The sequence below is a fragment of the Cherax quadricarinatus genome, unplaced genomic scaffold (assembly GCF_038502225.1).
Source record: "Cherax quadricarinatus isolate ZL_2023a unplaced genomic scaffold, ASM3850222v1 Contig370, whole genome shotgun sequence".
Taxonomy (NCBI): domain Eukaryota; kingdom Metazoa; phylum Arthropoda; class Malacostraca; order Decapoda; family Parastacidae; genus Cherax; species Cherax quadricarinatus.
Genome location: NW_027195396.1, coordinates 122715 through 139366, shown reverse-complemented (window position 1 = coordinate 139366; position 16652 = coordinate 122715). Strand labels below are relative to the sequence as shown.

Genomic DNA, 16652 nt, shown 5'->3' with positions numbered 1-16652 from the left:
GGTGGTAACTTCAAGAGGATGAACCACCAGGTACAGAGACTGGAAAGGAAAAATGTCCAGGTAGGATAAGTGAAGTAGAGGTTAAATTAGATTTACACTTTGTGGATTGTTTGGACTTTGGAAATGTAAAGGTGCTGTTGTGTGAGGTCTTGTAGACAAGGAAACTTGCCAGCGAGAAGATGAAGATTTGAGAACAGTACGAGGTGATGAGGTAGGGACATTAGAGTCCAGAACTGCAGCAAAGTTAGATACAGAGATGACTGTGAAAGGTGTAACCACAGGGAAGACTGCTGGAGTTGGGACTGTCCCACGATATAAACCGAGGACGGAAGAATTGGGAGGTCTTGGAGCTCAAGCTGTTCCAGAATGACGTCACCACATGTCTGGAAATTATGCTGAACAATGGTACCTGGGTATTAGTGAACTGTTGTCGGTGGCATCTTGGGTGGCTGTTGTATAAATCTATTGGGCTGGGCTTTGAAATGAGCTAAGGTTGGGTAATAGATTTAACTATGTGAACTTCAATTGTATTAAAAATAATACTCCAAACTCAAATTAAATAACATTGCTGGCTACTGCCAGTGTGATTTCACCTTAACCGACATATTTGTATAACTAGTGTCTTACGGCTTTATCAACTGTCTGGTACAATTCTTTTTTTCTCTAACACATGAGCAATAAGATAATTGCATATTCTTCCAAATTGTATATTAAAATTTTGAATCAAAATTTCTAAATTCGAAAGTATTAATAGTATTAGTAATACAAAACAACATCAGTACTACCCACCTTTGTGTCTTGTAGTATCATAATAGCTTCTTCAGACTCCAGAATATTACCCTGGACAGAAGAGAGGGTATGAAGGATACGTTCCTCGGTACCTTGTAGCGCACGTTGGTACGAAGATGTTGTCATCACAAGTTTCTGACGTTCGTCCTCTAATTCCGGCCTTTGCCAATTAATTGAAAAGTAATAGAAATGCGAGTGATAATTTGCTTAATATAGTAAATATGAAACATAATAAATATATTTAACCTAAAATATTCAATTTTTCTAATGTTAATAATGGTGTTGTACTGTGACTCAAGACTATCAGTAAGGTGACTGTGACACTTTAATGTTGGTATTCTACTGTGTGTTTACTGCAGATAGTGAAGTGACTGTATCACTAATCTGTGTACATTACTATTGTTAGATCAAGTTAGTTTCTTGTCAAGTTTCCATTATGTGATCCTTTACCCCAGGGTTCCCCAATATTGACCCATAAGAGTCGATGGGACTATCGAAGGGGGCGATTAATGGCTAGGGGTCAGTCAGTGCTTGAGGATGTGATTTTGAAATACAAATGCAGACATTGACTCTCAGCTGTAGGAAGAACTCACTGATATGACTGTGCATCTCGATGGAAAATCATTTAGAAGTAAAGCGTAAGTAACTATTGAAGCAATGTAAACACTGTTGTTGCACTGGTTGAGCCATTTTTACTTACTTTTCCAAGTTCCTACATGGTTGAAGCTTGTTCTTGTTTTGGTCAAACAACTGCAGTTCTAACTAAGCAGAGGAACAGACTGAATCTCTAAGAGCCTGGTGACTTACAACTATAATTCACCATTTTCCCACCAGATATCAGTGACCTTGTTAACACTCATCAGATGCATCCTTCCCATTATAATATCAACAGTTGCAGTAAAAAAAAAAGTATGTTAAAATATATATTTCTCATTCTTGAAACATTACCTATTGTTCATGAAGTCATTATTATTAATAATCATAGTACAAATATTTAACGTACTTTTCGTAATTTTTTTTCATTTAATAAATGTTTGGGGGTCGATGCAACAGTCTGAAACTTCATGAAGGTGCTGATGAGCTTAATAATCTGGGGACTCTTGATCTATACAAACTCTTACCTTGATGCTTGAATTAATTAATTGGTGCTAGCGCATAGAATAATCCATTATTAATTTTTAAAACTAACCTAACTTAATCTTACATAACAATACAACACAGAGAGAAACTAGCATCAATAATTTAGTGATTGAATTTATAATAAATATTGTAATAACACCAAATCAAATATTTCCCTGTGTTTTAATAAGAATATTACAATGGATCCAGATCAAATATTGTTTTTGGGTTAAATGAGAATATTATAGCAGAATCAGATAAATTAATCCCTTGGATCGTATAATACGAAATCAAAAGAAGTTTAGAATAAGAATAACAGTTTGAAGTTAAATAATATAAATCACTTACCGCTCTTTCCTGACAAGAATCTGTCTCAGGTTATCATGCAGACCATGAACAGTGACAGTAAAATTGACTACAGTCAGAGCAGACGCCGTCTCCAGTGACAGGTGTGGTCGTGGTTGTCTAGTAGCCAAATATAACCGGAAATTATTGTTGTAGTGGAGAGTGAGGGTTCCTACATTTACTACACGGACGCCACCTGGTAGAACAATTATACATTAATGATATTCAATGCAGTCAGCTAAATTAATAAAATATATATGCAACACCTGGGTATCTCTCTTGCCTAAATGTGTACAAGTTCACTGCGAATTCAATTCAAAATGCCTGCTGCATGGGGGAAACGTTTATTTATCACAGAAAACAAGCTTTTGGCAAGACACCGATTACGTAAACGACAATGAATGTATTCTTCCTTTTTGGGCTCACCCAAATACGTTGGTAGACGTCCAGTGTGTTAAGAATATTCTTCCTTTTTGGGCTCACCCAAATACGTTGGTAGACATCCAGTGTGTTAAGAATATTCTTCCTTTTTGGGCTCACCCAAATATGTTGGTAGACGTCCAGTGTGTTAAGAAAATTCTTCCTTTTTGGGCTCACCCAAATATGTTGGTAGACGTCCAGTGTGTTAAGAATATTCTTCCTTTTTGGGCTCACCCAAATACGTTGGTAGACGTCCAGTGTGTTAAGAAAATATACACCACACATTCTTTTTACCTTAGAATAATATACGTCAGACAAAAATTATTTTCCATCTACCTGAAGGATTTTGCGGTGGTCAGTGTTCCCTCGGCCCAGACCATGACCAGGTTTCTGGGTGGATCAGGGCCTGATTAACCAGACTGTTACTACTGGCTGCACATAGTCCAACGTACGAACCCTATCTTATACTATTTAGCACTACCTTCTCTACTCAACACTATATTTACTATTCACTATATTTACTATTCAGCACTATTTAACACTATATTACGTTATTCAACACTATCTTCATTACACTATTCAACATTATATTATGTTATTCATTACTCATCACTGTCTTACACTCATTAACACAATCTTCGCAACTCAACACTATCTTGCATTACTCAGCAGTATCTTCATTACTCAATGCTAGCTTCAACATTCAACACTATATTTCTCCATTCAACACTATCTTCACTGTTTAACACTATCTTCACTATTCAACACTATCTTCACTACTAAGCACTATTCAACAATATCGTCACTACTAAAAACTATTCATCACTATCTTTACTCAATGCTATTCAACACTATCTTCACTACTCAACACTATCTTCACTAGCCAACACTATTCAGAATGCCTCAACATCTTCACCATAGGAAGGGCCACCATCCAGGCTCCCTTATAAAAATCGAAGAAACAAATACACACGCACACACACACACACACAAAACAGAAATGACAGCATTAGTGAAGATAAGACTAGTGATACTTAAGATAAAACTAGTGATAGTTAAGATAAGACTAGTGATAGTTAAGATAAGACCAGTGAGAGTGGAGATAAGACTAGTGATAGTGAAGATAAGTATAGAGATAGTGAAGATATGACTAGTGATAATGAAAAGACTAGTGATATTAAGATAAGACTAGCGATAGTGAAGATAAGACTAATGACAGTGAAGATATAACTAGTGATAGTGAATATAAGACTAGTGATATTAAGATAAGACTAGCGATAGTGAAGATATGACTAGTGATACTGAAGATAAGACAAGTGAGAGTGAAGATATGTCTAGTGATAATGAAGATAAGACTAGTTATATTAAGATAAAACTAGTGATAGTGAAGATATGACTAGTGATAGTGAAGATAAGGGTAGTGATAGTGAAGATATGACTAGTGATAGTAAAGATGAGACTAGTAATATTAAGATAAGGCTAGTGATAGTGAAGATAAGATTAGTGAGAGTTAGGATAAGACTAATGATAGTGAAGATATGACTAGTGATAGTGAAGATAAGACTAGTGATATTAAGATAAAAGTAGTGATAGTTAAGATAAGACTAGTGATAGTGAAGACATGACCAGTGATAATAAAGACAAGACTAGTAATAGTGAAGATATGACTAGTGATAGTGAAGATATGACTAGTGATAGTGAAGATAAGACTAGTGATAATGAAGATAAGGCTAGTGATAGTGAAGATAAGACTAGTGATAATGAAGATAAGACTAGTGATAGTGAAGATAAGAATAGTGATAATGAAGATAAGACTAGTGATAGTGAAGATAAGACTAGTGATAGTGAAGATAAGACTAGTGATAGTAAAGATAAGACTAGTGATAGTGTTGGGAGGGTTCCTTGGAGATATGTTGGGTTGTATACGAATAACGACACAATACACCAATGCTTCACACGGGATGGGAAAATTCTTGTTAGGAAAACAAATGTAGGTCAACTGTACACAATCACGAACGAGAATGATCTATCACGATTTCTCAGGGATACTAATCTTACAGAGAATAACTAAACAATGTCCAACTTAAAAGCCTACGTAGTGTAGTGAATGTTTTGCTCCATTATTGTTCAAATTTCATTGTACAATCTCTTAGTAATTAAATAATCAACTACCTCATTTAGTGATTTTACTAGTAAGCATAAGTCACCTTATGTGATTTTCTTATTTACTATTGTTCGCTTAAACATAAGCTGAATTGATACTTTCTCTGTCCATATTACTACCTCATATTTTTTTAAATACTATCAATTGATATTACTTACTAAAATTAATAATTATCATTTTTACTAAAATTTCAATTTACTCTTAACATTTTTGACATTTAATAACCATTACTTGTCTAATTACGTTTACCTGTTTTAATACCACATTTACTATCTTAGATTGCTCTTAATTACCTTGTACTATCATATAACCTCTAGTATAACTACCAGTGCAATATTGAATGAAATAAACATTACTTTTTCACTTTTTTGTAATCATTATTACTTACTAAAATTTTATTAAACACCATATTTACTACCAGTCAATTTTAATTTTGTACATTAAACATTATTTTATACTTCCCATAACATTTTGTTGCCAAATTTTCAAGTTTGTATATTCAACTCCAACCTTTATATTATCCTTTGTACCTGTGTACCTGTCTACCAGTGTACCTGTGTACCTGTGCACTTGTGTGCCTCTGTACCTGTGTACCTGTGTACCTGTGTACCTGTGTACCTATGTACCTGTGTACCTATGTACCTGTGTACCTATGTACCTGTGCACTTGTGTACCTGTGTACCTGTGTACCTGTGCACTTGTGTGCCTCTGTACCTGTGTACCTGTGTACCTGTGTACCTATGTACCTGTGTACCTATGTACCTGTGTACCTGTGTACCTTTGTACCTGTGTACCTGGGTACCTGTCTACCATCTTACTATCATATTATAACCAAGACATTACCATTGTTATTTTTTTACTATTATTCTTTGTACTTTAATTGTGAATTTTATTTTGTCAATTTAAATCTAGTTATAATCTTGATCTTGTCAACAACCTATACCAGACTCTAGTGCAACTGCAAGTACCATTTCAAATTGTATTTTTATATTATAAGTTTATATTATAATTCCTACCATCTGTCCATTTAACTTTGTTTACCATTACTTAATTTTAGTCCCTTATATATTTTCTCCTTTATTTTAGCTTTATATAACTACCCTAGTTTATATATTCACAATTGTTAAAAATAATCAAGGTGCTATTCTCAGGTGCTAAAGTAGAATAAGTTCACAATTTTGCCATTATATTCCAAAGCTCATTTATTTGATTACCACTTTATTGTTCACCACAACCTATATTAGTCCCTTTTATATTATAATTTTATACTATAATTCTAACTTTAAAAAATTACCTTTATAGTACTACCTACTATCATATTCCCAAGCTCCATTATTTGATCATCACTTTATTTGTATTAGTCCCTTTTATATTGTCTCCTTTATTTTAGCTTAAAAAAAAAAAAAAAGAAAAAAAAAAAAAATATAATAAAAAAAAAAAAAAAAAAAAAACTACCTTAGCTCATTATTTTACATTTGTTAAATAATTCAGGTGCTATTTTTTAGCTTAAGACTATTTACTCTGTTTTATACTTAATTCTAACTATAGATTCACTACAAATCTTATGATTACAAGCATTGATCCTGATACCAACCTCTTATTTAATGACTTAAATGAATCAAACAGTTACTGTAATTACTACACTGCAGAACAATCAAAGGCACTTCTCAGTGCCAACAACAACATAACTATCTTTAACTACAATATCAGATCTTTAAGCAAGCATTACGATGACCTCATAGCATTACTAAATTCCTTACATGCCAATATGTCCATCATTACACTAACTGAAACCTGGCTAAAGCCTGATAGTACAGATGTCTATGCCATTCCAGGTTACACAGCCATACACAACTGTAGGCCAGACCAACAAGGGGGTGGCACAGCCATATACTACTCAGACCAACTAGAATGTATCACTAATACTTGCACAAGGGATGAACATGGGGAATATATAATAGCTAAATTCAAATCCAAATACCTACAAAAACCTCTCACAGTGATAAACATCTACAGAATTCCACAATCAAACATTAGCCAATTTAGTCAAAACCTAGGAAGTATGATAACTGATGCACGCATGAACAAAGATCACTTACTACTCTCAGGTGACTTCAATATAAATCTCCTGCAAGACCAGGACCCACACGTTACTGAATTCACAAACACAGTGAGTAACTGTATGTTACTACCAACAGTAACAAAACCTACAAGAGTTACAGAGACTAGTGTTTCCCTACTTGACCACATCTGGACCAACACCATATCCCCTTTAAAATCAGGCATAATTACAGATAATACCACAGACCACTACCCTACTTTCCTCATAACAACTCTTGGTAAACTACCCCAAGACACTACTAAAGTCACCTTCAGACTTCACAATGAGGCAGCCATTAATAACTTCACAACAGCAGTAGCAAACATTGATTGGCACACTGAGCTAGAAATCTATACAGATATTGACGAATGTATTAATAATTTTCTAAAAAAGACCCAATACCTCTATAACAAGCACTGCCCTAAAAAAACTAAACAGAGATGCCAAGCCCATGATGATCCTTTTCAAATCACTTGTTCTCTCTAGGCTGGAATACTGCGGTACATTAACATCTCCATACAAAGCAGGTGAAATCGCAGATCTAGAGAGTGTACAGAGATCCTTTACTGCACGTATAAGTTCTGTCAAGCACCTTAACTACTGGGAACGCTTGGAAGCACTTGACTTGTACTCGTTGGAACACAGGAGGGAGAGATATATCATAATCTACACTTGGAAAATCTTGGAAGGAATGGTCCCAAATCTGCACACAGAAATCACTCCCTACGAAAGTAAAAGACTGGGCAGGCGATGCAAAATGCCGCCAATAAAAAGTAGGGGCGCCATTGGTACACTAAGAGAAAACACCATAAGTGTCCGGGGCCCAAAACTGTTCAACAGCCTCCCATCAAGCATTAGGGGAATTGCCAATAAACCCCTGGCTGCCTTCAAGAGAGAGCTGGACAGATACCTAAAGTCAGTGCCGGATCAGCCGGGCTGTGGCTCGTACGTCGGACTGCGTGCGGCCAGCAGTAACAGCCTAGTTGATCAGGCCCTGATCCCTCGGAAGGCCTGGTCATGGACCGGGCCGCGGGGGCGTTGATCCCCGGAATAACCTCCAGGTAACCTCCAGGTATGACAGCTAAGAGATTGAACAGTCCCTGGCTAACACCCAGCATTCTCAAATCCATAAATACAAAACACCAATATGAAAAACAGTACAGAATGGGTCACATAACCAGAGACCAAACAAAACGTTACTCGTCAATCCTAACCAGCCTGATAAGAAGGGCAAAAAATTGTATTATGAGAACAGATTATCCAACTTACGAGGTGATATAAAAAAAGACCTGGAAAACCCTATCAGAAATTCTGGGAACAAAAAAGATATCACGAAATAGCGAAATAAAATTAGCAAAATCAGATGAACCCCAACTCCCACCAACAGAAACAGCAAACAGACTCAATGATTTCTTCTCCACTATAGGACAAAACCTTGCCAATAAAATCCCAAGCTCAGATACCCCACCAAATGACTACCTCACCGGCAACTACCCGAACACACTGTTCCTAGCTCCGACTAACCCATACGAAGTCTCCCTTATTATCAATGCACTAAAAAACAAGGCAGGAGATTTAAATACCTTACCACCCTTTATATACAAAAAACTGTCACAAGTGCTATCACCAATCATTGCAACACTCTTTAACAAATCCATAGAATCCTCCACCTTCCCTACAGTACTCAAAATAGCAAGGGTCACCCCGATCCACAAAGGAGGAGACCAAACAGAGTTGAATAACTATAGGCCAATATCCAACTTACACCCTCTCTCAAAAATCTTCGAAAAATTAATTCATAAACGAATCTACTCCTACCTTATCTCCCAAAACATACTCAACCCCTACCAATTTGGATTCAGGCCTAATAAAAATACTAATGATGTTATTATACACATGCTAGAACATATATACACTGCAATAGAGAAAAAAGAAGTCCCACTGGGGATCTTCATTGACTTACGTAAAGCTTTTGATACAGTTGACCATGACTTGCTCCACGTAAAATTGTCACACTATGGTATAAGAGGGCACTCCCTCAACTACCTCAAGTCATACCTCAGCAACAGAAGCCAATATGTGTACGCAAATGGGGCAAATTCTTCTGCGCAACCAATTACAGTTGTTGTCCCACAGGGAAGTGTCCTTGGCCCTCTTCTCTTTCTCCTATACATAAATGACCTTCCAAATGCTTCGCAATTACTCAAACCCACACTATTTGCAGATGACACTACATACGTCTTCTCTCACCCGAGCCCAGTCACGCTAGCCAATACTGTAAATACCGAATTACAGAAAATATCTACCTGGATGAGGACTAACAAACTTACACTAAACATTGACAAAACCTACTTCATTCAGTTTGGTAACAGAGCTACAGATGTCCCTCTTAACATAATGATAAACGGATCACCTATCACAAAGCTAAGAGAGGGAAAATTCTTAGGAATCCACCTTGATAATAGACTCAAATTTCATACACATATACAACAAATTTCTAAGAAAATTTCCAAGACTGTAGGCATACTATCGAAGATACGGTACTATGTTCCACAGTCAGCCCTCCTGGCCCTATATCACTCTCTTATTTACCCCTATCTCACCTATGGAATTTGTGCTTGGGGCTCAACAACAATTAACCATCTCAGACCACTAATTACCCAACAAAAGGCTGCAGTTAGAATGATAACAAATTCTCACTACAGGCAGCACACTCCACCAATATTCAATACACTAAACCTACTCACCATACAAAACATCCATACTTATTACTGCACCTATTACATACATAGAACACTTAACTCTGATATTAACCCTCCCCTCAAACATCTCCTTGCCAACCTCAACAGAACACATGACCATAACACAAGGCACATATCACTGTTTGATGTTCCTCGTGTCCATCTCACACTATGCAAAAACTCAATGCACATAAAAGGCCCTAAAATCTGGAATTCATTACCTGTAAATATAAAAGAAACACTACCTGTTTATAAATTCAAGTCTCTTCTCAAAGATCACTTACTCACCCAAAACCAAATAAATACTGAATAACTGAACCTTATAAATTGTATATCTTAAATGTTTCTCACAATTATATCACATAAATGTTAAACCTAAAACCCAATCTAACTTCATTATTTTTTAAATACACTACCTAACAGAATACTCCATACGACTGAATGTACAACAATGCATGCAACCATATGACCTGTCTTTGTAATACTCACTTGTGCTTTATAGTTATCTGTTTACAATAATGTATTATCACTGATTTCATCATTGCTTAGTTAATTTTAAGCCAGCCCGAAATGCTATGCATAGTATAAGTGGCTTTGGCATGCTGCTCTTATCTGTATTTTTTGTACCTCTGTATGTATGCTCAAATTGTTAATAAATAAATAAATAAATAAATAAATAAATAAATAAATAATAAAGTTTTAAGGGTAGGGCCCAGCCTAGCCTGTTGCCTGTAGGTCTATCCGTGAACTGAGAAAGGGACATGGTGCCTCCCGCCCACAAGCAGCAGTGTGACATCACATATTAGCCGCTAAGTCTAGCAAGGGGTCGTCTATGTAACACATATGGATGGTACTATGATACTCAGCTATGCTGCACAACATATACAGGGGATCAGCAACTATGCTGACAGCTCAATCATGTTAAGTATAAGATAAGATAAGATAAGATAAGATTTCGTTTGGATTTTTAACCCCGGAGGGTTAGCCACCCAGGATAACCCAAGAAAGTCAGTGCGTCATCGAGGACTGTCTAACTTATTTCCATTGGGGTCCTTAATCTTGTCCCCCAGGATGCGACCCACACAAGTCGACTAACACCCAGGTACCTATTTGCTGCTAGGTGAACAGGACAACAGGTGTAAGGAAACGTGTCGAAATGTTCCCACCCGCCGGGAATCGAACCCGGGCCCTCCGTGTGTGAAGCGGGAGCTTTAGCCACCAGACCACCGGTATGGCGTCTCGACATACCATACACTACAGGCTGAACAGGCAGGCGACTATGGGCTGATTCTATACAATAGCAAAGACAAATGTAAGTCAGAACTATTCACAGAAATGGGTATGGGATATTCTCAGTTGAATGAATGTTATATTAACGGATGGTGATTTACGTAATGCATTATGACTTAAAGGAACAAATCATAGTATAACAAAAGATAGAATTAATCGATCGATCTGTATTCAAGCACTCTATGGATTCTGAGGAAGAATATATATTTACTAAGAGGAAAGTAATTAACAGCAAAGGCAGACCTGGCATGCACAGATCATTACTGCTAAATCTTAGAATTTGGAGGGAACGTGAACACACAATTTTTTTTTTTTAAACTGATCAGCTAGTAACAAAACACACAGATGACAACTTTATTCAACTTGATCATCTAATTATACAGGCTATGTACATTTAAACCCAACTCTGCGAGGGTAAGATTTACATGTGCAGAATGGTTATCGACTCTGGGAGGATCGAATTCTTTTGCAATGGCAAACACATGTTTTGATTGAGGGAGATCTTCTGAATGAGTATCTACAAAAGATACTTGGGGATTTCTCAGCACTTGTCATGTACACAGGGAATATCGACATTCAGGTTGAAATGGGTAACACTATAACACGAAATGAACAAGGGAGAACGGATCTACCATCTCTTACAGCAAGAACAGGGTAAAAGTAATGAACACGGTCAACAATACTGGTATTCGTTCTGAGTCGAACACTGCGACACGAGGTATCAACTATAAAGATACTGCACTTACAAATGTTAACAACATGTGAAGCTTACTCGAGAAATAGCTTTCTACATTCCAAGGATTACTGTCAACTAGGATAGTATCACCATCTGGAACACAAGGGACAACATCACTCAGGTGAGCACACTAGCCACAGAAATGTCTTTCTGCAACAGCTTGTGACATCAGCAAGAGATGGCATAACTCAATGCAAGTAACGTTTTTCGCAAAGCGTCCCCTGGGAGGAACGACTACTTGAACAAGTCGCCATCGCAGGGATAGTAGTCTCAGCACCCACAGTTGTCTGAGGTTCCTCTGAAACCCAAGTTAACTGTACACTATCCTGCATGCACTATATTGTGGCTGGATTCCAGACAGGAGTGACAGTCTTACTAGTGTCTGACCGCTTGGCTGCGTTAAAAAGTAATTCCCAGATCTATAGGAACTTAATCTGAACTTCACATTCCGCAGCACTTTAACAGACCTCAGATACAAGCTGTGAGAACAAACATATTGTCTAGTTAGGTATTGTATTTTAGTCAGTAAGGGAATATTAGGACTGTGCACTAATTTATAGTTACTTTGACTGGCATGATGCACTAAGTGAGGAATCAAAAGTGACTGGGACTTTTTCTCAGGTAACTTACTCAAGGACATAAAAACAAGAATAACATGAGGTTGAGGTAGATGAAACAACTGTCAACAACACTAATGCCACCTGGAGCAAACTTGACATAACAAATACTCCATTACCTGACTACAAACATGAGGTACCAACACATATCAAGGAACCATTTCAATATTTTTGTCAATTATTTACTGCAGAAATGTTAGAAAGCCTTGTATTTAACACAAACTTTTATGCAACACAGAAAGATGTTAATACTAACTTCAACACCACTAGTGAAGAGCTTATGCAATTTGTTGGAATTCTGATATTCATGAGTATGGACACCCTGCCCTCTTTAGAAGATTACTGGTCCCATAATCATTGTCATCCTGATATTACAACTGTTATGACATCTAAAAGGTTTAGGTCACTAAGGACAGCTATTCATATAAATGATAATACCAAGGCAACAGCTGACAGGTTCCATAAAGTAAGACCACTGTTTGAAGGTATAAGAAAAGCATGCCTAACAGTTCCAGGTACACCAAAGCAATCAGTTCATGAGGTAATGGTAGGATATAAGGGAACAAGAGCAGGAAATCTCAGGCAATATATCAGGACCAAGCCTGATAAATGGGGGTTTAAACTTTTTTGCCGGGCCAGCGATGATGGATTTATACATGACATAATGATGTATCAAGGTCAAACAACATTTGATTATCACAGTGTTAGTCTAACAGAGGAGGAGAAGAAAATGCCTATAAGTTCCAAGGTTGTTATTTGCCTTGCAAAGACTATGGACCACACAAAGACCAGTGCAATTTATGCAGATAACTTCTTTACCAGTTTGCCTCTAGTGAAATATCTGCATGCTACATTCAATTGCAGGTACACAGGCACTGCAAGGGACAACAGAATTGGAAAACCACCACTTATGTCTGTCAATGACATGGAAAAAACAAAGGTGAAAAGGAGTGCTATGGATTACTGTTCATTGGATAGTGTCCTTGCTGTACGTTGGAAAGACAATAAGGTTGTTACTTTACTGACTAATGATATTGGTATCAACCCAGTGACAAAGATAAGGAGGTACAGCAAGGAGCTCAAACAAAAGGTGGAAGTTGACTGTCCTGCAGTGATAAAGAATTATAATGCCCATATGGGGGGCATAGATAAGAATGATATGTTGGTGCATCTCTACAAGTCTCCACTCAAAGCAAAACGCTGGTACATGAGGCTCTTTGGATATGTCATTGATCTTTGTTGTGTCAATGGCTGGTTGTTGTACAGGCGTGAATGTGGTGTTTTGAAAGAGAAATACATGAACCTCAAGGAATTTCGGTTTTCCATCTCCAATTCTGCAAGAAAGTCAACCAATGGAATCCCAAGGAGCCTGAGATCTCCAAGTTGTTCAACTTCACGGTCTTCTTCAAGGTCTTCTTCAGTTGATGACATTCCCAATCGGCATCGAAAAAGGTCTAATGATACAATATTTGATGAAACACAAAAACACTGGCCAGTTTCTGCAAAGAGGCTTTCATGTAAACATTGCAACACCAAGAAAGGAAAATATACGAAACAATAAAGCTTAAATGGGAAGAAAATACTTAACTATTCTGCGTAAGTAAAGAGAATGTACAAGTCACACTGTAGAGCAAGGAAAACTCACAGAAAAAAAAACACTCAACTGGATGGATAAGACAACATTGATAATCAAGAGAAATTGTTCTTTAGTTAAATCACTTGTTGAACATTTTTGTATTGTTGGACATTATAATGTGAAAAAAAATATCAAGTCAAAAAATTAAAAGTGACAACTCAAACAAGTCACAAAAATCAAAGAAAAAAGAAATTAGTATTAAGAGAATGCAAATCCAGCATTACAGGAATCCCTAGCAAGTACCCATTTTTAGTTCAAGAAACAAAACCATGCCCATGGTGTTCACTTTGAGTTATTTTTTTTTTAATTTCGAATGGATGTTGCACTTAATACTTCCTCTTCCAATTTATCACATTCTTCAACAGTTCTGTTTGTAAAATTATTCCAAGCATCCCCTCAGCTCCACTTTTTCTTACCCACTAATTTATATCTGGCCACTTGGTTCCTTTGCTGAAGATACTTGAAAACCTCATCTAGTGTTGCAAATAATTCTATGCTGGCATAGTTGCTGATCCCCTGTATATGTTGTGTAGCATAGCTGAGTATCGTAGTATCATCCATATTTATTATATAGACGACCCCTTGCTAGACTTAGCAGCTAACATGTGACGTCACACGGTGCTGCTTGTGGGCGGGAGTCACCCTGTCCCTTTCTCAGTTCATGGATAGATCTACAGGCAACAGGTAAGGCTGTGCCCTCCCTCACAACTTTGCTAATATAAGTGTATACAACCCAATAAGTGTGTTTATCTTCAACCATCATATCTCCAAGGAGCCCTCCCAACAAATGGTGGCAACAGTGGTCGCATAAATCTGATATTTACGCAGATAAATATCATGATGCCGATGGGCATCATGTGTTGACCGCATGGCGGCCTAACAGCCAGCTACCCTGACCCAGCACACCAGTCTCTTCGGAGTGGGTTCAGATCCCACCACTGCCACCATTTGTTGGGAGGGTTCCTTGGAGATATGATGGTTGAAGATAAACACACTTGTTGGGTTGTATACACTTATATTAGCAAAGTTGTGAGGGAGGGCCCAGCCTAGCCTGTTGCCTGTAGGTCTATCCGTGAACTGAGAAAGGGACAGGGTGACTCCCGCCGACAAGCAGCACTGTGAGACGTCACATGTTAGCTGCTAAGTCTAGCAAGGAGTCGTCTATATAATAAATATGGATGGTACTATGATACTCAGCTATGCTACACAACATATACAGTGGATCAGCAACTATGCTGACAATAGTGAAGATAAGACTAGTGATAGTGAAGATAAGACTAGTGATAGTTAAAATAAGACTAGTGAGAGTGAAGATAAGACTAGGGATAGTTAAGGCAAGGCTAGTGATAGTAAAGATAAGACTAGTGAAAGTGAAGATAAGACCAGTGATAGTTAAGATAAGACTGATGATAGCGAAGATAAGACTAATGATGATAGTGAAGATAAGACTACTGATGATAGTAGTAGTGAAGATAAGACTAGTGACAGTCATGAAGATAAGACTAGTGATAATAGTAGTAGTGAAGTCTTTCCTCAGTAACCCTCTTAATTGGAACTGTTTTTGGTATTAATTTTTTTCTTTTTCTGGTCAGTTTGAATTATTTTGCTAACTTTATCAAAATGGAAATTAAAAACATGGAAATCAAAGATTTGTTCTTATAGAATTCCATATAACTGTAAATAGAATATAAATGAGAAAGGAATACCTCCATCAAATTAAAATTCAAGGTTATATGGTAGGAATTTTAGAGCATCAGAAGTGACATTCAAGTTACGACATTTGAAATAATTTATTTAATAAAATTATAAGTTGATATTTACTCTCTTGAAGGTGATTGACTCTATGTTTTAATAAAACTCAACAACGATAAAAGTTTGAAGCCTCATCTGAGCCTCACTATCCTCGTAAAAACCTTTAATTCCTTTCAGGAACCTTCCACCTATTCCACACACTTGCAACCTCTGCCACATTCCTCTCATATCCATGTCATGCCTTTTTCAAATCCATAAGTGCAAACAAAAAACCTCCTTACCCTTAGTTAAATAGTCTTCACCTACATGTTTTATTATAAAGACTTGGTCTACACACCCCCTACCCTTCCTAAAGCCTCCTTGTTCATCTTTTAACCTGCTCTCAGCCTTATTGTTAATTCTTTGAATAAAAATTCTACCATAAACCTTACCAGGTATACTCAACAGGCTTATTACCCTAAAATTCTTACTCTCTTTTGCCTTTATACAAGGGAACTATCCATGCTCTCTGCCAATCCCTGGGTACCTTACCCTCGTCCATACATTTATAAAATGAAATCACCAACCAATTAAAAACTAAATCCCCACCTATTCCATCATCTCGTGTACTGATTTTCCTACCATTTCTCTGTCCCACTGAACCTCCTGCAGGAAGTTTCTCATACCTGTGTAGTCCCCCCTTTTATAGTTTGGCCTGTCCCCTTCAGTTCCTGTTACCTTCTCCACTTGTAACTCTACTATATAATCAAAACTCAGAACCACGTGATCGCTAGCTCTAAGGGGCCTCTCGTAAGTGATGTCCTCAATGTCCGAACTGCTCAGGGTGAACACAAGATCCAGTCTTGCTGGCTCATCCTCCCCTCTCTCTCTGGTTGTGTCCCTGACATGTTGATGCATGAGGTTTTCAAGTACCACATCCATCATCTTGGCTCTCCATGTTTC

General features: G+C 37.3%; 1 protein-coding gene across 1 annotated transcript in view; it reads right to left on the bottom strand.

The window, feature by feature from the left end:
• The window catches only part of LOC128700454 (dynein axonemal heavy chain 7), a 166430-nt gene that overhangs the window by 48590 nt on the left and 101188 nt on the right, over positions 1–16652 (bottom strand). The window contains exons 7-8 of the mRNA XM_070080379.1: positions 2257–2449; positions 790–949 (exon numbers count right to left, since the gene is read on the bottom strand). Coding sequence (XP_069936480.1) covers positions 790–949; positions 2257–2449 — 353 coding nt within the window. The remainder of the gene's footprint in view (positions 1–789; positions 950–2256; positions 2450–16652) is intronic.